Source organism: Pan troglodytes, chromosome 10 (assembly GCF_028858775.2).
Source record: "Pan troglodytes isolate AG18354 chromosome 10, NHGRI_mPanTro3-v2.0_pri, whole genome shotgun sequence".
NCBI lineage: Eukaryota > Metazoa > Chordata > Mammalia > Primates > Hominidae > Pan > Pan troglodytes.
Window position 1 is genome coordinate 13,158,728 of NC_072408.2, and position 24,818 is coordinate 13,183,545.

General features: G+C 39.7%; 1 protein-coding gene across 1 annotated transcript in view; it reads right to left on the reverse strand.

Annotated features, from left to right (window-relative positions):
• The window catches only part of VWF (von Willebrand factor), a 176,571-nt gene that overhangs the window by 35,646 nt on the left and 116,107 nt on the right, over positions 1-24,818 (reverse strand). Inside the window, exons 35-40 of the mRNA XM_001160508.8 lie at positions 12,034-12,254; positions 10,449-10,641; positions 9,896-10,237; positions 7,799-7,998; positions 1,604-1,706; positions 1,086-1,160 (exon numbers count right to left, since the gene is read on the reverse strand). Of these exons, the coding sequence (XP_001160508.4) occupies positions 1,086-1,160; positions 1,604-1,706; positions 7,799-7,998; positions 9,896-10,237; positions 10,449-10,641; positions 12,034-12,254 (1,134 nt within the window). The remainder of the gene's footprint in view (positions 1-1,085; positions 1,161-1,603; positions 1,707-7,798; positions 7,999-9,895; positions 10,238-10,448; positions 10,642-12,033; positions 12,255-24,818) is intronic.

Genomic DNA, 24,818 nt, shown 5'->3' on the forward strand with positions numbered 1-24,818 from the left:
TAAATACATAGGATGGATGGATAGATAGATAGATAGATAGATAGATAGATAGATAGATAGATAGACAGATAGATAGACAGATAGATCAATCCAAGTCACATACTGATTATTCTTATCATCCACTAGGGCTTTCACATCTCAGCCAAGTCAACTTGGATCCTCTAGACCTGTTTCCTCTTCTGGAAGGTGGGAACTCTACCTTACAGGATCAGTCTGAGGAGTTCACAAAATAATAAGGGCAAAGTGCCCAGCACATTGTAGGAGACTAGTAATGTCTATAAAATGAGGGGCTTGAAGTAAATGATCCCTCTAGTTCTCGCTACTGCTAACATTCTAAGACCTCCTTCACATTAATTGTTCTCAAGCCACATCTCCCTCCCCTACAGGACTTCTATTTCTTTCTGATCAATTTCATGAGTACAAATAAGTTTCTCCGATTATATGATTTTCTTTTAGTTCCTTGGACTGTCCCCTGATCTATCTGCTCTCCCTTCAAGATCTGCATCACTGCAAATTGTACAAGCCTGTGCTTTAGGTCTTCATCTGTACAAGCAATAAACACACTGGACAGGACTGGGACAAAGGCACTAATGATTTCCTGCCATGCTAACCGTAATTCCATCAGCTCTGAATTCACGGACTTATACCATTATTCAGCCCACTATTCACAGAGCAGCCTGCAAGGCTAGCATGAAAACCTCTAGCAAACAACCTGCTGAACTCAAGGTGCCCAGTGTGTGGTCTTCTCTATATCTAGCAGCCTCAAAATCTTATTGAAAATGAAAATGGGTTGCTTTGGCATGACCTTTTCTTCAGTATATCTCCATAGTCCCCAGTAATCACCCCATTCTTGTATTAATCCTGTCAAACCTGTGTTTAGTAATTTACAGTAGATTCTTCTAGGAAGCAAATCCTATTCTCCAGAGGTAACCCTTTCCATTTTTTTGGAGTATCCAGTCGGTCCTTACCCACCTCTTTTCACACACCCTGTGCCTGAGAACAGAGACACCTTTCAGCACCTTCAACGTGGTGCCCCCTGGGGCTGGGGTTGGGCCCTGGAGACATCCCCCTGGTGGGATACATACCACACTCATACTCGGGGCAGCACTGGTCTGCATTCTGGCGGAGGCGGGCTACTTCACACAGGCCACACGTGGGAGCTGGAGGAGAGGAACGGCCACAAAAGTCAGAGAAATTAGTGGTGGGACAGCCTCGGAGGGATTTGAAATGTTCTTGCTCACTGAAAACTAGTACGAGTTCTGTATGGTCATCCCACAAGGATCCAGGTCACGGGACCTCTGACAGATGAGTGTCCCCATGTTCCTGTTGACACCCTCACATTTACCCTCCAGGGGACTCTTAAGTCTGAGCGTTGCTGGGGACCAGAGGCGAGGGTTAATCTGAGAATGTCGACCCCAGGTGCAGAATGGGGCTCCCAGGCCCAGCGATGGGAAATGCAGGCTGGGCAAGGAAGCCCACCCACTCTAGGACTCTAGGTGCCAGTGTTTGAGTCTGCTCTGCCAGAGGTGAAGATGGGTGGCTGGGGGGCCTTGCAGGGGCCCTTGTTCCTCCATGAAGGCACCAGGGAGGGGAGGACTCTCACCTTTGGCCGTGGGGCAGGGCTGCGTTGTGCAGTTGACCTTCCGCCCGCTGAGGCACGTGCAGATCTGACAGGGCTGGTGGTCCGGGACCCAGGCTTCCAGGAACTGAGGGCAAAGCGAGGTTCAGAAAGGGCACAGGACATTCTAGGTACGAAGCCCAGAATTCACAGAGGTCAGCTCTCCCTGCCTCCGGCAAGGGCCAGTCCCTGAGCCAGCCCTCTGACAGAGCCTCACAGGCAAACAAAAGCAGGCTGAAAGGAGGTTGTGAGGTTCTAATGGCTTTCAGAAAGGTGGTTGCCACATTGCTTTGTAAACTAACATGCGGAAATTTTCACTACAGCCTTCTCTGTTGGCAGTGCTAAAACCAAGCAAAGAAAGAAAAATGAGAGTTCTTGGATCGCACTGCTAGTCATTTCTCAAGCCAAAGGAGAAATTGGGATGTTGCTTGGGGAAAAAAATCCATTTATTTCTGAAATTGACTTCAGACAATAGGGTAGGAAGAGCTGTGGGGAGGACAGCAAAACTCCTGAAAGCATCACATTCTTGATGCCCACAGTGACTCTAGAGGCCTGAGTGCAGTTCTCTGATTTTTCAAACGGGAGACGGCCCAGGGCAGAGAGCAGCCTTCTCGAAGGTACACACAGCCCCACAGCACAAGGCTTTGAAGTCAGGAACTCCCGAACTCTAACAAAGGCTGCATTCCGCTGTGCCTCAGTTTCCTCACCTGTAAAATGAGCGTACTCAAGCCTGCCTTGCAGGACTGTTGTAAGGAGTGAGAAACTGTGATTAGCACAGGGTACACAGCAAAGAGCTCCACTAATAAGAAGCAGAGCCAGGACTCAGTCTCCCTCTGGATTCAGCCATAAAGTTAAATTTAAACTTAAAATTAAATTCAAGTGAAATTGCCCCTGAAGAAACACATTCTTATCCAGTAGCTCAAAGGCCTCTAAGAAGTTCCCAGGTCAAGAAGGTCTTACTTATTACTTCCACAGTCAGCAATCAGTCAGCTAAGAAGGAAGATCAAATACCCCCAAGTAAGGCCCCCTTCCCCCAAAGTGCCCTGCCCTCCTTCAGGATTAACCCCTCTGGTCCTGCCCTTGACACCTTTCACTCACTCAATAAATGATAGCAGCTAACATTCAGATGCCATCTGCTGTGTGCCACTGTGTTGAGGGCTTTATTTAAATCACTCATGTAATCCTCACTGCAGTCCTACGGTGAGGATATGTTTTACCACTGCCCTCACTTTTCCAATGAGAAAGCTAAGGCACCTGCTAGGTTTACACGGGCACAGCGACAGAGTGAGGATTTGAATCCAAATCCATGGTTTGTTTCTTTGTTATGTTTTGGTTTTTGTTTGTTTGTTTGTTTGTTTTGAGACAGAGTCGCACTCTCTCGCCTAGACTGTAGTGCAGTGGCATGATCTCTGCTCATTGCAACCTCTGCCTCCCGAGTTTAAGTGATTCTCCTGCCTCAGCCTCCCAAATAGTTGGGACTATAGGCATGCGCCACCATACCCAGCTAATTTTTGTATTTTAGTAGAGACAGAATTTCACCATGTTGGCCAGGCTGGGTCTCGAATTCCTGACCTCAAGTGATCCACCTGCCTCAGCCTCCCAAAGTGCTGGGATTACAGGTGTGAGCCACCATGCCCGGCCCAAATCCATGGTTTTAAACCACCATGCTCTGCTGCCTCCCACAGGTAACTAATAATAAATATGTTCAAGATATTTTTCTAAGAGTTTTACATTTATGTACTTTATTTTCCTAATAATAACACTACCAGATAAGTAGTAGTATCTATATTTACAAATAATGAAACTGAGACACCAAGAAGTTAAGAAATTTGACCAGTGGCACATCCAGGCTTCGAACTTAGCATTCTGGCCCCAGACACCACAGGCCTAGCCTCCTGCAGCACAACTGCTTCTCATCAACAGACATAGTGCCCATCATGGGCAGGTCTGAACACACCGTCCTAGCCCTCGAATGGCTGACAGTCAGGTTGAGGAAATAAGACTCATTCGTGAAAATCTGAATGAGAAAAATAAATTGTGATACACATACACCGTGGAATACTACCTAGCAATGAGAAGGAGAAAACTATCAAAACAGACAGCATCATGGATGAATCCCAAAAGCGTTATGCTGGGTGAAGGAAGCCAGGCAGAAAAGAAGTGCGTAGGCATGATTCCATTTATGTGAAATTCCAGAAAACGTAAACGAATCTATAGTGACAGAAAGCAGACCAGTAGTTGTCTAGGGTTGAGGGATATATTTAAAAGGGCATAAGCTAACCTTTGGGGGATGGAAATTCATTATCTTGGTTATGGTCAATGGTTTTATAGGTGTGTACATATGTCAAAACCTATCAAATTGTACACTTTAAATATGTGCTGTTTGTGGCATGTAAATTATATCTCAATAAAGCTGTTTGTAAAAATAAAAAATAAAAGAGCAGTAAGAGTGCAAAAGGAGAGTCCACTAAGATTGGGCACTCCAGAGAGTCTCACAGGGGCGCACCTATGAAGCACAGGAAGACTTGGGCAAAGGGGAAAGGAGGAGGAATTCCAGGTGGGAAACAGCTAACAAAGGCACAGACGAAGGAACACTCCCGCAGTGCCCGGCATCGCAGGTGAGGCAGGTGGCTGAAGACAATGGAGGAGGCCCTGCCTCGCAGAGAAGAGCTAAATAAAGACAACCCTGGTGACAGCATGCAGGATGGAAAAGGGAAGGACTAGGAATAAAAACCAGAAAAGACACAGCGGCTGCCACTCCAGCTGGGAAGGTGGAGGGAGGGGCCCAGGGCGCTGGCCTCGGAGGGCTGGGGCAGGGGGTCGAACTGGCAGACATGAGGGGATGAGGAAGGAGAGAGTCATGTTCTGTATATGTTTCAGTGTTCTTTTTTCTCTCCTTTGAAACGTAGACCTCAGATATTTAAACTCAAGAATAAATCACACAATTTTCCAACTATCCTGAGAATGGGTAACAAACAACAGATGACCAAAAGCAGGTGTCCAACCTCCTCCGCCGGGGATTTTCATTTCCCAGGAAGCTTAAGCCCTGCCCAAGGCAGGGGAAAGAATAAAAATAAAAAATTTAAAAAACAAGCTAAGGCCAAGCTTCTAAAAGCAACCGTAGTGGCTCTCCAGGCCTGGCCAGGCTATGCAGCAACGCGGCCGGCAGATGGCACTGCTGCACAAGCCCAGGCCAACTGCAGGCAGGCAGTCGCAATCGCCAGGTTCCAGGGCCCAGGCGTGACTATCACCAGGCCAGAACCGGTATGAGAGCCAGCAGGAGTTAAAGTCTGAATGAAGGTGACAAAAGATAGGCCTGCAGAGAATAAGGTGGGAAAACTGACATTTTCAAGGCCCAAGGTCAAAGAAGGACACAAGCAATTCGTCATGCACCACCCACCACCAGCCAATGTGATGGGGGATGCAAATGAAATGCAAACACTGAGCCCAGCTAGGGACAGCAGAGACTAAGGGAGAGGGAAGGAGGCTTCGGGCCAGAGCTTCTGGGCCATGGACAAGATTCCTGCTAAACTTGTGCCTGTCAGTACAGCACCCACCACCACCAGCAGCTCCACTGAGCCAGGGAGCTGTGCAGGCTCTTGGTCCCTTCTGATCCTACTGCAAAGGCTCACCTCTTTAGACTCTGTTTTGTAAAATAAACAAGAGCTATGAAAACTAGTGAATATTTTGCTCTTCTGAAATTACTACAATAGTTTTATACCCTAGTTTATTTCCCTGAATAAAAGGTTTTCTGGGCTTTATTTTTCAGTTTAAAAAAAAAAAGTTTCTTTAATGGAAATGTTCTTCATATTAGGTTTTTATTCTTTCTCTGCTTTGAAAGTCAAAGTTGAAAATGCACGTGGCTGGATATGATGTTTGTTTTCATTCATTTAAACTGTATTTTCTGAAATCACTAAAAGTGGCTGTGTTGTTTTCAAAGTTTTCAATTAACTAATTTTATTTTATCTGATTTTAAAATATATTTATAAGACGGTTTCTACATCCAAAATATTTGGATGGAAACTTTATACAACTTGAATGCATATTCTAATGTGTTGGACTGAAGATGAGGCGGGCAGTGAAAGGGGAAAATAGCGCCAGAGAGGAGAAGCAAAGGATAGGGGTTTGGAGACACTAAGATAAAGTTCACAGTCTTCCTGCTCTCAGGACCTTGCAGACATTTGACACTCATGAGCCAGAAATGCTGCAAACTTGAGCTCACTTCTCATCACAGAACGCCAAGGAAAAGATCATTTCTGTCTCCTTCTGAGAGCAAGCATTTTGCCACTACTAGTAAAACTGGTCTGAAATTACCACAGGTTGCTAGCCCCATATGTAAATTGGTCCACATCATTCAAGCCCTGCAGGAGCTCAGGAGCTATACAAATCAAGGAGAGGAATATAAGGTTTTGTCAACTCATTTAGGGAATATCACAGAACAGGCAATTACTTAACTTGGCAAGTTGAAATATGGCAGTAGAGTAGGACTTTAGCTCATCTATTCCACGGTGAGGACAAATTGGATCCACTAGGACAAAGCCCAACAACTAAACTAGAGCAGATGAGATCACTATAAGTGACTATAAGTAATGGCCCTAATGGATACCCATGCTCCAATGAACATGAGTTAGCCCAGAGTTCAGCTCACAGTTCCAGTGAGGTCAATGGCAGGGCTAGGACACTATAGGATGACTGATGCTATGAATATAAATCCCAGCTTTATCACCTCATGCCACTGAGCCTCAGTCTCATCCATTCAATAGGATGTGCGATTATGACCCTACAGAGCTTTGGGGAGAATCATATAAAATGGTCCCTATCCTGGCTTATAACATCAGGGACAGAATAGTGTAGTTACTGAAATGTTGTTTTCATTATTCTGCAAGCTGGTTAGCTACATTTACCATGAGTTCTGCTATTCGTGGTTGAACACAGTGGTAAGTCACTCTACTTGGTCCACTTAGCAAGAATGGTCCTCCTTGGCGATGTAGACATTAGGTCTTGAGTGCAGCCCATGATCACAAAACACATTCTCCTTTCCTAGAAGCCAAATATGCTTCTATCTCTACCACGGTCTGTAGTATCACTGTCAAGGATGAAGGACAGGGCCACTGCACAGATTCACATGTGCACGTTCACATGTGCACAGACACACACTGCCCCAGATCCTACAAATATACACGGGGTCAACTTTGAAGAGAGATGACAGCCATTTTAGGCCAAGACGGAGGAGTCTGGTAAATACGCTTTCAAAATACACTCAATAACTCCCAAAGAGCTAAAAAAAAAAAAAAAAAATTGATGACTCAGTGACTCCCAAGCAAATCAGCCCAAAAAAGATGCAGCAAAAGGGCCATGTCATATAGTGGAAAGAGCCAGATCTTTGGAGTCACATAGAGCTTCAAATTCTGAGATCAACTCCATTACTTATAAATTGTTTCCATGGGTAACTTACCAAGCTCTTTAGGTCTTAGTTTCTTCATAGGATTTTTGTATTTACGAGTGACACAGGATACAATGCTGTATTCTGTGGAATCCCAGTCCCAAGGGATTCTCACACACACACAAGCACGCACACACATGCTCCATGATCAAATAAGTTTGAGAAACAAAAACTCTCTTAAATATCTGCAAGGTACAGTAGTATATTAAAACAACTAAAGAGTTCTGCAATAAAGAAACCTGTTTAACTATGGTTAGCTGGTGTTCTTCAAACTCACTTGACCACAAGTAACTGTTAATACCCTGCAAAATACACCTTTGAAAAACACTGAGATAATGAATATATTGTGTTTAGCACAATCAAGGTACATAATCTCTCTTAACAATGGCAGACATTATGACACAAAATATTCTTTTCCCTTTCCCTCCTGGATTTCTGTATCATTCTGCTTAAATGACTATAATAATAAAGACAATAGTAATAACAATCATAATAATAATGTGGTAACAACACTTTGATGTTTAATCCCACAGATAATACATGACAGATGCAGGATTTGAACCAAGAGCTATTTGAATGCAAGGCCATTACACAATACTGCCTCCCTATCCCTAATGATCCCCGTAAGAGTCAACCCTGCTGCCACAGTTGGAAGAGGCCAATCACTGGTGAACATGTCTCCCTTTTGACCCAAGAGGGAAGCAGCCCCATGGGAAGTGAAAGGCCCAGGCTCCTACCTGGTGCTGGACTCCATCCTCACCAATGCACTGAGTGCAGGCCTCTTCAGGGACACAGCTGCCTTCCAACATGACTTTATCTGGAGGGCAGAAACAGCCTTCGGAGGGATGGTCCCCACAGGAGCTCACGTTGCCATCACAGTGCCGGGGACAGCCATGCTCACAGTGGTTGTAGACCAGAGATGGTGGGCATGACATAGCTGTAGACAGAGAAGGAGGTCACTTGCCAAGGCCCACACCAGCCAGAGTGAAATGGGCACAGCTGATTCAACATGGTTAATCAACAGACAAACTTGCCAGGGCAGAGATGGCTATTTTCCACCAATCTTCATCCTCCCCATCTTCCATAGAAACAGAACTTTAGGCTGGGCATATGACCACCAGAATGAGGACTATATTTCCCAACCTTTCTTGCAGCTAAGTGTCGTCACATGACTAGTTCTGCCCAATGAACTGTAAAAGAAAGTATAGTATCCCATGGCAGCCTCCAGGAGTCCATTTTAAAAGACAGCTATGCATGCTCCTTGTCCCTCTTCCCTCCTTCCCTCAGCTTCCTGCTTGGAGCATGAATGTGATGGCTAGAACTCCATCTTAGACCATGAAGAAAAAGACCACACCCAACTGAGGGCAGAGCAAGGAACTAGAATCCAGTTTGAGGCCCAGAATCAGCTGGAGCCACCACCTCCGATCAGTTGTATGACAGAAAATTTTAATTCTCTGCTACTTGCAGCCAAATCTAGTCCTAACAAATGTTGTGAACCTGTGTGTCCTTAGTAGGTTTTGTTGTCCTTTTTTGAATACATATGTCTTTTATGCTTTAAAAGCATCTTTAAATTAGGAATCCACAGCTTAGAACTGCCTTGGGAGAGAAGCTACAAGGTGATTCATTTCCCTCGTTCTGATTCGCTCAACAACTTCCTCACATCCTCAAGGCACCAAGGCAGGCAGGTGATGGAGGAAGTTTCCAAGGATTTGGAGCACCAAAGATTTCCCTCTGTGTGCACAGTACATAACCAGGAGGTACACAAAGAAATCAGTATGCAGAGAAAGTGCTTCCAGTAACTTAGAAACTAACATTTGCCCCTTGATTTGCAGGCTGATTGGGAGAAGGCAGTATCATCCACATGGCCTCAGAAAATCAGAGTCCAAAGGAACCTACAGGTTATCTAGGCCAACTATCTCATTCTAGGATGCAGAAACTGAGGTCCAGAAAGACTAAGAGAACAGTCCATCCACCAGCTGAGTTGGGACTAGGATGCCCAAGTCCTCCAGACCCAGCTCAGAGCTGCTGACAGTTCCATGATGATAAACTCTGAGGCTCTAACAGGCATGTACATATTGATTTCCCTCAAAAAAATAGTCGAGGATTATATTTGATGACTGAGGGTTTCAAGTTCAGTATTCTTTTCACTCCAGCACCCCTGAGGGACAGGAGCCATATCTGATTCATTTCAGTTTCCCCTATACTTTAAATAAATGCCAAGTCCAGATAGGGAAGCTGACCTTGCGGAGGGGCTGTCTGCACTAGCAATCCTGCAGTGTTTATAACTGAGAAGACTCTTGGCAACCAATGATTCTACTTGCACTTCAAAATCCTGCTCAGGCATGGACTACACTGTAAGCGTGTGCTAAAGCTTGGTGGAATTTCAAATTCAATGTGACTAGTTACACAGCGCTTTACAGATGCCTACATGTGTCTAACACATTAAAATTGCATTTGTCTGAACTATAGAAATACTAATGGAAAGGACCATGCATTAATTTACATAAAAATTATACATGCAGAGTGTGTGTGTATATATATACATATATACGTGTATATATATATATACACATATATGTGTGTGTGTGTATATATATATACACACACACATATATATGTGTGTGTGTATATATATATACACACACACATATATATGTGTGTGTGTATATATATATATGTCTTCCATCTTATTTGATCCTAACTGGAATCCCAGGTCATACGAAATACAGGGATTTTCATCCTTATTAGCCAGATAAAGAATCTGGGGCACAGAGAGCCTGAGCAAGCCCAGTTAGCTGGTCTCCAGGATTTTCAGAGGTAACTTGGAGACTCACCACAGAAATCAGGTGTCCTCCAGTCAACGCAGACCCCGTTGGTCCGACAGAGGTGGGCATAAGAGGCGATCACCTCACACACTTGCTCCTGGTGGCAACTGTCCTGCTGGCAGATGGCATAGAATGTGGCTGGAGCCAGGACCTTGTGGCATTCAGCAAACAGTGGTAAGAGGAGGACCTGGCAGTGGGAGCTGTTGGGGACAAGACACTGCTCCTCCAGGATGGGCTGGCACGTCTGCCCTGGCCGCTGCACAGTCCATTCCTGAACAAGTGTTTTCCAGTCTGTGGTGACTGTGCCATCCCTCAGCATGAAGTCATTGGCTCCGTTCTCATCACAGATCCCTAGAGAAACAAACAAACAAAAAAAAGATAAACTGAGTGGCCCTGGGTACAAAAACATTGATGCCAGAGACAGGCCATTCTTCATCCTCACCAGAATCTGACCCTTGCTACTAGACCCTGAAATATAAGCATCCAAGAGCCTCAGAGTAGAGCAAGTAAGGTTTATAAATGTATAGCAGGGGGAGAAGAGGAGTTGAGAAAATGTTCTTACCACACAGACCATACGTCTTTGAAGCAAAAGTCTTGGGGCTGAGCTGCAGTTGGAACTCATTGTTTTGTGGAGTGAATGTGAAGATGTGACCAAGGTGATTGAATCTGACCTCATGCATGATGGCACCATAAACGTTGACTTCCATGTTCCCACCCACGTAAGGAACAGAGACCAGTCTCCCATTCACCGTCACCTGCACAAAGAAGAAAGAGCTCATCCGTAGTCCTAGCAATGAGGAATCCTAGGTTTTTAGGGAAGTTACTGAGAGTTCCTGCACATTCATCACACTCAACTGCAACATCAGCCACAAACCTTGATATTTGTCGGCAGCTCTTCTAAGATAAAGAAGACCTTGACTAGAAAACAGAGCTTGACTTTACAGAGCTTGACCAGAAAACAGGCTGTTGTAATACTGTACGGGTGGCCATGCACCAAGAACCTAAAAGCCTGGAGATTAAAAGGAACCTTGAGTCTATGTGACTCAACAGGGAAGGGCAATGCCTTTAAGACAGGCTGGGAAAGTCGCCTTATTGCCAACTCATCAGAGCAGTGTCTCCAAGAGCATCTAGCAGCTGTGTCCAACCCTTTGAATACAAGGACATTTTTGCTTCTCTGTGGTGGTGGATATCAGAAAATTATGCCCAGACCTTTTTTTTAGCTCATCAGCTATCGTTAGTGTTAATGCATTTTATGTGTGGCCCAAGACAATTCCTCTTCCAGTGTGGCCCAGGGAAGCCAAAAGGTTGGACACTGGTGTTTTAATGGGACCACTTTAAGTCTTCTTTGTGTGTATGTGTGCCACTAGACGCTCTTTCTTGGGCAGCCCCACCATATATCATATCAAACACATTAAAATGTACTCACATTCCACAATGAATATAATTTTGCTGTAAAATTTTTGGAAGGATTTTTTATCATTTTGATTTTTTTAATTTTTGGCTATGAGTTACTCACTTGATATATGACTTAAGATTTTTCTGCAATTATTGTTCAAATTCAGGAATTCTTGCGAAGTGAGAAAATCTAGCTTACAAGTTGTTTTCACACAATGAAATATTTACGATTTCTACACGAACAAGTAAAGAAGTTGGCATAGTGTAACCTTTTGTAAGCATTTAATCAATCATTTATATATATATCAGTTTTGCAGTTTTCTTTTCAAATTTTGGAGCCTGACATTTTATGTAGGCCTTAAATATTTTCAAAAGACCTAATTTAGGCCGTAAATGTTTCCCTTTGGAAAGCTTACAGGGTTTAGGCATTGGACTCATAATACCTTCCGAGTAAACAATCCTGATGCCAATCCCAATTCTCCACCAGTGCCAGAAACTGGCACTAAATTCACAATTTTATGCTATCTAAAAGTGATTCCATCTTGCAAATCTGAGCCCGGAACAACATGAAATCACGCCAAGACAAGGGGATGGCAATAAACCCCTCTAAGAAAGTGGTACTCCTCTCCTCCACTTAAGCAGAAGGCAGAGCTCCTAACAAGAGCATCAACTAAAAGCAACTGCCACCAGGTCCAGGTGGTTTTCCTGACATTCTATTGCCTTGCCACGGATCCACAGAAAGTACTTCTCACCTCCATGTCACTGTGCAGCTCGACGGAGAGGGCACTGTGCTTCACCTCGATGGATTTCATGCAGCCCTGCCTTGCTCCAGGGCTGCAGGCACCATTATGGAGAATCACCTCCAGGTCCTGCTCCTTGTTTTGAAATAGGACATAAGAACAGCTGCCAGTCAGCTTGAAATTCTGCCCATCAAAGGTCACGATGTGCCGAGTGGAGCTGCCTGTGCACACGCCTGGACAGAGAGAAGCAGAGGATGGATGCGACATTATCCAAGCCCCCATGCCTACTACATGCAGACAGGCAGGTGTGACCAAGTTGCACACAGATAAATACAGTAGAGAACGGAACAGGCCCTTTGAGGTCATATAGAACAATTTCCTCCTTTTTTTACAGATTAGGAAACTGGGGCTCTGAGAGGTAGAGAGGTTTAGGTAAGTAACACTTGGCCGTTAAATATTTTCCTGTTACATAAAATGTGGCAAATTATAGAACCACACTTCTAAGAAATGTAAATGTACAGTGTGAATAATCCATTCTACAGGGATGCCTTGGCCCAGAAAACAAAGTTAAGTTCCAGAGGTGTTATGACTCGTGGAAATTAAGAAAAGCTAAGCAAGCTATGAGCTCATGATCTCATTGTAAAGAAAATTCACCTAAAGACACGCGTCCTTTCAGCTGCCAAGTGACTAAGGTAATGGTACAAGTGACCATGTTGACTTAATCCCTTAAGAGATCGCATAGGAGAAATATTTCCAGAGCCAAAAAAAAAAAAAAAAATGGTTGAGTCTCAATGCTCCCTCATTTGACCCTGAGTCATTCACTTAATTGGCAAATTCTCAAGATTCCTATTAAAACATTATTGGTGAATACTGATCATTTTGCACCTACATAAGATGATTTGGTAAAAATCCTCACATTGAAGGCACCACCACCATAAATGACTTGAAAGCTAATCTTGGACCCAAGTAAAGTTGGAGACAAGCTTTCCAGACAAACCATGACCACATCTACAATGGCAGGTGAATACATGCCCAAGAGCTGAGACACAGATTCGGTGGAGCAGGGAGGCCCCACTAACATCCTTCACTCATAGCCAAGCCTGAGCCAACCTCTCCCTATGGGGGTTACTGTCAAGCAGCACAACCACTGACAAATGATGGGTCTGGAAGCACCATCAGAGCTAAGCAGCCTCCCCAGAAGTTCTACTAAAAATCCCCTACGTTCTGAGCAGTCAGTCATTTCCAAGTGACACTACTGAATACTACTGGCTTACTAACATCCATGCTGCAAGTGATCCCCAACATGCAGCTGTTGATATTGTCACATCAAGGAGTCAGCCCAACTGCCATAAGGATGGAATAAATCACAAGGCAAAGAAATGGTCTTAGCTCACACAAGGCAAGTTAATGAGAATGGCTCTGCCCACCCTAAGATGAACTGTGACTGTGTAATGGGTACTTTACAGCCAGAGAAACTAGGGGTTGGTTTCTGTTTCACTTGCTTGCACTGTGACCTTGGATCAGTTACTCAACTTTACTGATCCTCTCCTATCTCCTCTGCATAACAGGCCTATAATCGATACCTTTTAGTATTCTTGTGAGAATTAGTTGCAATATAGATGAAATGCCTACCTAATAGTGCATGACTCACATGTGCATGTTTAACAAACAGATCTCCAAATCTTTATGAATAAGACACAAAATAAATTCAATAGTTTGTAAATTGCTGTATTGTAGGTATATTAAAACTTGAGGTCCTTCCATCTCCAGAATACCAAATTACCTCCCAACAAACCATCACATTATACTCCAGTTTAGTGATTAGTTTTAATGAGCCATATATATTAACACATTCCAATGTTCAGGACATAGAGAAAGTTAGGCCGAACCAATTAAAAATTAATACATTAGAGTTATATAACAAAATGTTACTGCACAGTTATAAAATATTATCACAGAGTAAAGTATATCACTCATAAATATCTCCTGAAATCATTTTATCTCATCTCTCTCCTTTTCTTCAACATCTTCTTACTCATTATCTTTCCAAGTGACAATGCAAATATTTGTGATTGAATATTATATTAAAACTTTTGGCTGATTGTCAAAATGTAATGATATCAGATACTAAAGTGAATTGTTAGCAAAACGCAAATGTTCAAAAAGACATCCAGGTAGCCAAAGTGGGCCCTAATACTTCAGCTATTAATATTGTCAAGTTGGCCGGGCGCGGTGGCTCACACCTGTAATCTCAGCACTTTGGAGGGCTGAGGCGGGCGGATCACAAGGTCAGGAGATCGAGACCATCCTGGCTAACATGGTGAAACCCCAACTCTACTAAAAATACAAAAAATTAGCCGGGCATGGTGGCGGGCACCTGTAGTCCCAGCTACTCGGGAGGCTGAGGCAGGAGACTGGCATGAACTCGGGAGGCAGAGCTTGCAGTGAGCCGAGACTCCGAGACTCCATCTCAAAAAAAAAAAAAATATATATATATATATATATGGTCAAGTCAAGGAGCCAGCCCCAACGGTCATGAGAATAAAATAAACCACAAGGCAAATAAATATGTAGGGAGATATATATCCTCTGAACACAATGAAGAACAATAAGAACAAATTAAATTACTATGAAGAAAGCATGCCTTCAGCATAACTAGAAAACAAGAAAATACCCAAATTTTATTTATTTATTTTTTATTTTTTTTCCAAGAGAAGTGTCACTCTTGTCACCAAGGCTGGAGCGCAATGGCGCAATCTCGGCTCACTGCAACCTCCGCCTCCCTGGGTTCAGGCGATTCTCCTGCCTCAGCCTCCCGAGTAGCTAGGATTACAGGCATGCGCCACCACACCTGGCTAACTTTTGTATTTTTAGTGGAGACAGAGTTTCACCATGTTGGCTAGGCTGGTCTCGAACTCCTGACCTCGTGATCTGCCTTGACCTCCCAAAGTGCTGGGATTACAGGCGTGAGCCACTGCCCCCAGCCAAAAACATCCAAACTTTAAAACAGCTGTAAATAAAGTAAAAGAGAAAAAACACCAAATCCCACCCAGCAAAAATCCCTCATCCTCTAACTGTTAGCCTTTGTCATGAGCAAGGACAATCCAAGGAAAACTGAAAAGAAGAGAGAAGAGAGTGGGCAGCAAGCCTAAAATTTCTCTATAACCACCACTACCACCAGAAAGAAAAGCCTATCCTAAGGGCAAAAATATTTTGAAGTATCCCAACAGACCAGAGCAGGTGCTAAAAACACACGCAATATTTGGTGACAACCTGAAAAGCATAGTTTCAAGGGGACTGGGAGCAAAAAGAAATGGAAAGGTGCTTGGAAAGTGACTGGAGACATAAAAATAAAGCAAACGGGAAAGTCAGGGTCCAGAAAAACCTGAAAAATCAGAGGCCACACAATCCTTCAGGATCCACATGTACACACATACACACACACACACACACACACACACCACTAAGGAAATGACTTTTCTATACTAATAGAAAGGAAGGTCACTGAACCAGAAATCTTGTAAAACCCAAAATTCACAAAATGAACAGATTAAGCAAGTCCATAAAAGCTTCTTCAAAAGATCAGAAAATGAGAACCAACACTCCACATCTAATGAAAATTCCACAAAAAGGAAAAAACAAAAAACAAAATGTTATGACATAGAAGAAAACTATGAGACAATACTCAAACTGAATTAAATATACTCAAACATCTGCACAAATGAAAAGCACCTTGAATCAGAATTTCAAAAACTAAGAAGAGAAATGAACAAAGACAAGAATAAATAAAAATAGAACTCAGTGAACTTGGTGGGGGTGGGTAATAAAAGTGCAAAGTCAACTCTGAAATAAAGACTAAATTATAAGTACCCAAGGAAGATGACATCAAAATAAAAATTTAATAAAGAGCATCAGAGAAAAGCAAAAAAACCAATCAAGAGAATGAAAATGAGTTAATGAAGAAAGTATAAAGGGCAAAGAGACAGTAATGAAAATGTAAGACAGGAGAAAAAATGGAGTCTTAAAAGAGAAAACAAAACAATGGAACAGAACTAACACTTAAAGAATATAACTCATGAAAACATTCTGGAAATCAAAAAAGAACCAAAGCTATGTATGGGAGTCATGTGCCAGATGTCCGGAAAAATTAACCCAAAACAGTCAACTCTGAGACATATTACAGTACACTATTAGACTTCAAACATAAAGAAAAAATTTTCCAGGCCTTCAGGCAAAAAGATCAAATAATTTACAAGGACAAAAGAATTATATTGGTATCAGAATTTTCAAAAGCAATATACAAAGCAAGGCAACAATGGAGCAGCATTTTTCAGAAATTTAGTGAAAGAAAATGTGAATCAAGAATTCTGTATTCAGCCAAGGTGCCCTTCTAGCATCAATACTATAGAAAAATAGTTTTAAATACATAGGAATTAATGGAATTCTGTACCCATAAGCCCTTCTTAAGATATCTACTAGAGAGCCGGGCGCGGTGGCTCACGCCTGTAATCCCAGAACTTTGGGAGGCCGAGGCGGGTGGATCACGAGGTCAGGTGATGGAGACCATCCTGGCTAACACGGTGAAACCCCGTCTCTACCAAAAAAAAAAAAAAATACAAAAAATTAGCCGGGCGTGGTGGCGGGCACCTGTAGTCCCAGGTACTCGGGAGGCTGAGGCAGCAGAATGGCGTGAACCCAGGAGGCGGAGCTTGCAGTGAGCAGAGATCGCGCCTCTGCACTCCAGCCACAGAGCGAGACTCTGCCTCAAAAAAAAAAAAAAAAAGAAATCTACTAGAGAACATTTCCTCCAACTAAGAGATGACTAGGAAATGTTAACAAAACAACTAAAGTGAGCATTTTTATTTATATAGTCATAGATCTAAAACTAAAACAAAGGAAGAATGGAAGACTAATGTGCAAATGTTATATGCTGTGACAGTAGAAATAATAGAACTCGACAATGGGAGGAGAGGGGAGGGAATAAGAAAAGTTAGAATAACCTCACTGATTGTTGGATAGCCACAGGTAGAAGTTAAAGAATGCTATTAAAAACTGAAAAACTGCTTAATGAATGCTTAGATTTAAAAATATGGGCCTGAAGGCATTTTAGAAAGGTATAACTTCAAAGGTAATGACAGGAACAAAAGCATAAACCTTCCTAGACACCTTAACATATCACCACATTTATAAATGAAAAATATATAACAAACAATTATAAAATATAATGATGAAAGAAGATCAAACACAAGATGGCAATAAATGAGAATGGGCTTAACTTGTCTACTAAAACAAAAAGGTTTTCAATTCGGCTCAAAGGCAAGACCCAACTATTGCTATGTAACTAAAATTCAGAAAGGCTAAAGTAAAGGGACAGACAAAGGATATCAAACAATAAGAAAACAGGGATGGAGATTTTGATATCAGACAAAGTAAAATTCTAGCCAAAAAAAAGATTAAATGTGACTAATAAGAGCATTCTGAACAGTATAATTCACAATGAAGCCATAACAGCTGTGAATATCTACGCACCAGACAACATAGCAACCATCTTCATAGAGCAAAACCTATAGGAGAAGCAAGGAGACATTGGTAGACAAACTAATAACAGGATACTTTTAGACATCCCTTTCAGAACCAGTTAGATAAAATGGGGAAAAGGTAAGTAAGACTATAGAAGACAAACATTAAAATCAAAATATGTAGTTCTCATGGAGGGGTGACAGGAAGACAGCGAGGGATCTCATACTCTACACCTGATAATAGAGAATACACCTTCACAAAAATTGATCATGTATTAGATCACGAAGAAAATAACAGTAACTTCCACAAAGTAGAACTATTACAGATACTCTCGTCAGAGTATAGTAAAATTAAAAATTTTAAAATTATTGTTTAAAAAGATCTTTACACTGGGAAATTTTTTAAATTTATGATATAAATCCTGGGTGAAAGGGACAATAAAAACAGATAGTACAGAATTTCTTTAGAAAATAATGATAATAAATATACTACATATCAGACTCATTGGGATACATATAAAGTGATCCTAGGAAAATTCATTACAGTAAACATTTCTGTCAATAAAAATAAAACAATGAAAATGAATGCAATTCCCAGTTCCAATTAAATAGAAAAGCACAAAAGGTAAACTAAAAGAAAATTCAAGGAAAGAAGTCATAAAATAGCAAGGATAAAAGCAGAAATCAATAAAGTAGAGAATATAAAAACAGTAAACATAATTAATAAATTGAAATCCTGATTTTTAAAAAAATCCAGAAAGACAAATCATGAGTTAATTTGATCAAGAAAAAAGATAATAGACATATATATAAATTAACAAATGACAAAAGAAAATCACTATTTAAAAAGAATTTTTAATATTATAAAAGATTACTGTGAAAATTTTACTTGTACCCTAGAGTATATACAAACAATAAACAAAATTTTAGTTTAAAAAAAAGACTACTTTGAAGACCTCTATACAGTAAATGTGAAAATCTAGATGAAATGGATAAATTTCTAGGAAAATGGAGATTAACAAAATTAACTCCTGTAGATAAAAGACAAATCTTAAGCACACCAATTTACATGGAAGAATTAGAGTAAGTTAGTAGGAATTAAAGAAAGTTACTCCACCAAAAAAAAGAAACAAAAAACAAAATACCAACCCCAAATGATTTCACAAGGAAATTTTCCTAAACTTCCAAAGACCCGATAGCCTGATGCTCCATAAATTGTTCCAGAGTACTGAAAAGGAGAGAAAACTTCTCAAAGCTTTTAATGAAACCAGTTTTAACACCAATATCTAAACCAGATCAAGACAGTATTCCCCCACCACAAAAAAAAAACAAAAAACCTACAGGGTGGGAGACGGGGAAGATGGTGGAGTAAGAAGCACCAAATATCTGTCTCCCCACCTAGACAACAATAGCATTGGCAGAATCTGTCTCATGTAGTAAATCAACAGAAACTATCCCTGAGAAAGACCAGATGGTAGACTTACTGAAGAAAGACTTTAAAACAACTGTCTTAAAAATTATCAAAGAGCTAAAAGAAGATGTAGACAAAATCAAGAAAATGACGTATGAACCGAATGGAAATTTCAATAAAGAAACTGAAATCATAAAAAGGAACCAAAAAAGTTCTGGATATTATTGTAATCTTAGTTTGTGACTTCACTTTTTGTTTTCTACATGATTTAAGAGACTAATGCATTAAAATTTATATATGTCTATGTTTTTGAACACACAATGTATAAAGATGTAATTTTTATGACATCAATAACTGAAAGAGTGTGGGGATAGAGCTGTATAAGAGCAGAGTTTTGTCTGTTACCAAAGTTGAGCTGGTATAAATTCAAAGTACAGCGTTATAACTTTAGGATGTTAAATGTAATCCCCATGGTAGCCATAAAGAAAATAGTTATAGAATATACACAAAAGAAAGGAAATGGGAGTTAAAATGTTTCACTACAAAAAAAAAAAAAAAAAAATCAACCAAACCCAAAGGATGACAACATGGATGAACCTTGAAGACATTATGCTAAGCAGAATAAGCCAGTCCCAATAGGAAAAATGCATAATTCCACTCAAAAGAGGTGTTTAGAGTAGTCTCATTCAGAGAAACAAAAAGCAAAATGGTTGTTGCCAGGGGCTGGAGGAAGGGGGAAATGGGGTATCATTGTCTAATGAATAAAGCATTTCAGTTTCACAAGATGAAAGAAGTTCTGGCAATGGATGGTGGTGATGGTTGCACAACAATGTGGATTTTCTTTCTCTCTTTTTTTTTTTTTTTGAGACGGAGTCTCGCTCTGTTGCCCAGGCTGGAGTGCAATGGCGTGATCTCAGCTCACTGCAAGCTCCGCCTCCCAAGTTCACACCATTCTCCTGCCTCAGCCTCCCGAGTAGCTGGGACTACAGGCGCCTGCCACCACGCCCGGCTAATTTTTTGTATTTTTAGTAGAGACGGGGTTTCACCGTGTGTTAGCCAGGCTGGTCTCAATCTCCTGACCTCATGATAATGTCACTGGATATATACTTAAAAATAGTTAAAAGGATAAATTTTATGTTATATGTATATTACTGAAAATTTAAATAAGTAGTGTTAAAATTGCAGACCAAAAGTACTTATGAATGTCAAAACCAATGTACTAAATAAAATATTACCAAACAGAATCCAACACCACATTATGAAAATAACAAAGCATAGCCAAGTGGGATCAACATTAGGAAATTCCTTCAAATAATATACCATATCAATATATTTAAAGAAAAAAAATCAAGAGATTATCTCCATAGATGCTGAAAAAGCCTTCACCAACACCAAAATTCCACAATCACTCTTGACAAAAAAACACTCAAAAATGAGAATTGAGGGATACTTTCATAATATGATAAAATACATGATAATGTGTGTGCACGTGTGTGTGTGCGTGTGTGTGTGCAAGATACTCCACTGCTATTCAACATTGTACTAAAAAGTTTATTAATGGAATTATGCAAGAGAAATTAATTGGAGGCACAAAAATTGACAAAAAAGAAAAACATTTCTATTTGCAAATGACACACCATCATACCCAGAAAACCCTAGAGAATCCATGATAAAACTAACTCAATAATAAAAGAATTCAGTAAAGCTATAGGATATGGAATTAACATATACAGATATATATATGTTATATATATTGATATCAATACCCTTTATATACACAAATAATAAGTAGTTAAAGAACATAATGGAGAAGAAAAAAGTCTCATTTACAATTGCAACAAGGAAGATTCAATACTTGGAATAAACTTAGCAAGAAATATGCAAAACCCAAATGAATACACCTGAAAACACTTCTAGAAGACAGACAAGTCAGCTTGAATAAGTGGACAAACTTGTTCTTGGATAGGATGATTTAACATCATAAAAATGCCAGTTCTCCCAAAGTTAATGTATAAATTTAATGCAATTCCAATAAAAATACCAACAAACTTTTTATGGAGGTAAACAAGTTGACACTAAAGTCTATACGGAAAAAACAAACATAAAAGAATAGCCAGGAAAACACTTTAGAATAAAGCTATGCGGAGGTACTAGTGCTACCAGACAATAAAACATACCATAAAGCCTTTAATGACAAAATATTAGAGGTATTTCCTCTAATTAAGACAGTGTGGTAATTAAGACAATGTGGTTTTGGTATATGAATAGCTTACAACAAGTGGAATCAGAAAAAAAGTTCAGAAATAAGCCCATGCACATATGAAAATTTGATTTATGATTATTATTAAGTCTTATCTCACATCACTGGGGCAAATATTAACATGTCAATAAATAGTACTGCAACCTATATCACAGATAATGAGCTAATAGTTCAAATATTTAAAATAACGAATAAGATTAAAACCCAATGGAAAGTAGAAATAATGAACAAATTTAGGGAAGAAAATAGACATCCAGCTTCAAGAAGCCCAAAAGACTCCAACTAGAATGAATTTAAAGAAGTCTGCTACAAGATATATTATAATCAATTTGTCAAAAGTCAAAGACAAAAACAGAATTTTGAAAGCAGCAAGAGAAAAGCAACTTTTCATATAAAAGGGGGCCACGATGAGACTATTAACAAATTTCTCAGCAGAAACCTTGCAGGCCAGAAGGGAGATGGATGATCTATTCAAAAGAAAACAACGGGCAGCCAAGAATACTCTCTCTAGCAAAACTGTCTTTCAAAAATAGAGGGGAAATAAAGACTTTCTCATGTGCACAAAAGCTGAAAGAGTTCGTCACCACTATACCTGCCTTATAAGAAATGCTAAAGGGAGTCCATCATGTTGAAATAAAAGAATGCTAGGCAGCAACATGAAAACATATGAAAGGTAAAACTCCTGGTAAAGGTAAATATATAAACAAATATAGAATATTTTAATACTATAATGACAATGTGTAAATCTTTGAATTCTGGTATAGTACTTAAAAGACAAAGTTATAAAAATAACTATCACTATAAAAATCAGTTAATGAATACACAACATTAAAAAATATAATTTGTGACATCAATAACATAAAGTGGGGGAGAGGCAGTAAAAGACTAGAGTTTTTGTGTGCAATTGAAATTAAGTTGTTATAAGCTTAGAATAGACTGTTATAAGTATAGGCTGTTTTATGTAAGCTTCATGGTAACCACAAAGAAAATATCTATAGAAGATACACAAAAGGAAATGAGGAAGGAATCAAATCTCATCATTACCCAAAAAAATCAATGAAACACAAAGAAGGGCAGGAAGAGTACAAAAGAGGGACAAAAAAGCTACAAGACTGACTGAAAATAATTACCAAAATGGCAACAGTAAGTCCTTCCCTATCCATAGCTAAAGTATAAATAAAATAAACTCTCCAATCAAAAGCTATGAAGTGGCTGAAATGAATTTTTAAAAATAAAATAAAACAGCCAGGTGCGGTGGCTCATGTCTGTGATCCCAGCACTTTAGGAGGCTGAGGTAGGCAGATCATGAGAGATCAGGAGATCGAGACCATCCTGGCTAACATGGTGAAAGCCCGTCTCTACTAAAAATACAAAAAATTAGCCAGGCATGGTGGCACGTGCTTGTAGTTCCAGCTACTTAGGAGGCTGAGGGAGGAGAATCACTTGAACCCAGGAGGCAGAGGTTGCAGTGAGCTGAGATCGAGTCATTGCACTCCAGCCTGGGCAACAGAGCAAGACTCCATCTAAATAAATTAAGTAAATAAATAAAATATAAAACAAGATCCAACTATGTGCTGTCTACAAGAGAGAGACTCACTTTAGATTTAAGAACGCACATAGGTTTAAAGTGAGAAGATGGAAAAAGATATTTCATGCCAATGTTAACTAAAAGACAGCACAGGTAACCATACTTAGACAATTAAACTTCAAGTCAAAGATGGTTACAAGAGACAAAAAAACGGACATTATATAGTGATAAATGCATCAATTCACCAGGAAGATATAATTATAAGTACATTGCATCCAACATTAAAGCACACAAATATAAGAAGCAAATATTGACAGAAGTGATGATAAATATAGAACAACATAATAGTGAGAGATTTTAATATCTCACTTTCAATAATGGATAAAAAATCCAGACAGAAGATCAATAAGGAAACAGAGAACTCAAATAACACTATGGCCCAAGTGGACCTATCAAACAAATACAGAACATTCTACCCAACAACAGCAAATTATACATTCTTCTCAAACACACATAGAACAGTCTCCAGAATAGTTCACATGCTAGCCCACGAAACAAATCTTAACAAATTTAAGGAGACTAAAATCATACCAAGTATCTTTTCTGACAACAGAATAAAATGAGACATTGCTAATAGAAATAATTTCAGAAAGTTCTCAAATATGTGGAAATTAAAAAACACTCTTGAACAACCAATGGGTCAAAGAAGAAATCAAAAGAAAAATCAGAAAATATTTTGAGAAAAACAAAAACTAAAGTACAACATAGCAAAGCTTATGGGAAACAGCAAAAGCAATAAAAGGAAAGTTTACAGCAGTAAATGTCTACAGTAAGAAAGATCTCAAACAAATAACCTAATTTTACAATGTAAGGAACTAGAAAATGAATAAACTAAGCCGTAAGTTAGTAGAAGGAAGGAAATAATAAAGATTTGAGGAAAAATAAATGAAATATAGAATACAAAATATCAATAAAACTTAGAATTGGTTTTTTAAAGGTCAACAAAATTAACAAACCTTTAGCTAGATTAACCAAGACAAAAAGAGAAGACTCAAATAAATAAAATCAGAAATAGAAGAGCTTACATTACAATTGATAGCGCAGAAATAAAAAGGTTAGTAAGAGACTACTATGAACAACTACACACTAACAAATTGGATAACCTAAAGAAATGAATAAATCCCTGAAACATACAACCTACCAAGCCTGAATGATGAATAAACAGAAAATCTGAACAGCCCCATCATTAGTAAGGAGATCAAATTAGTAATCATAATCTCTCAACAAATAAGAGCTCAGATGCTTTCACTGGATAATTCTACCAAAGATTTAAAGAAGAATTAATGCCAATCTTTCTCACACTCTTCCAAAACACTGAAGTGGGAAACCTACTTTATGAAGCCAGAATTACCCTGATACCAAAGCCAAAGACTTTACATTAAAAAAAAACTACAAGTCAATATTCCTGATGAACACAGATGCAAAAATTCTCAACAAAATGAAAGCAAACTGAATTAAACAGCACAATCAAAGGATAATACACTCTGACAGAGTGGGATTTATCCCTCAGATAGGAGAATGGCTCAACGTCTAAAAATCAATAAAGGTGATACACAGCATTACCAGAACAAAGGATAAAAATCATACTATCATGTCAATAGATACAGATAAAGCATTTGTCAATATTCAAACACCATTTCATGATTAAAACATTCAACAAACTAAGAATAGAAGGAAATTACCTCAACAAAATAAAGGCCATTAATGAAAATACCACAGCTAACATCACACCGAATAGTGCAAAACTAAAAGCTTTTCCTCTAATCAGGAAGACGGCAAGGATGCCCACTCTCACCACTTCTATTCAACATAGTACGAGAAGTCTTAGCTAGAGCAATGAATCAAGAAGATATGAACATCACCCAAATCAAAAAAGAAGTAAAATTATCTCCATTTGCAGATGACATGATCATATGCATAGAAAACTCTAAAGATTTCACCAAAAATTTGTTAGCAAATTCAGTGAAGTTGAAACAAATTCAGTTGCAGAATACAAAATCAACATACAAAACCATTTGT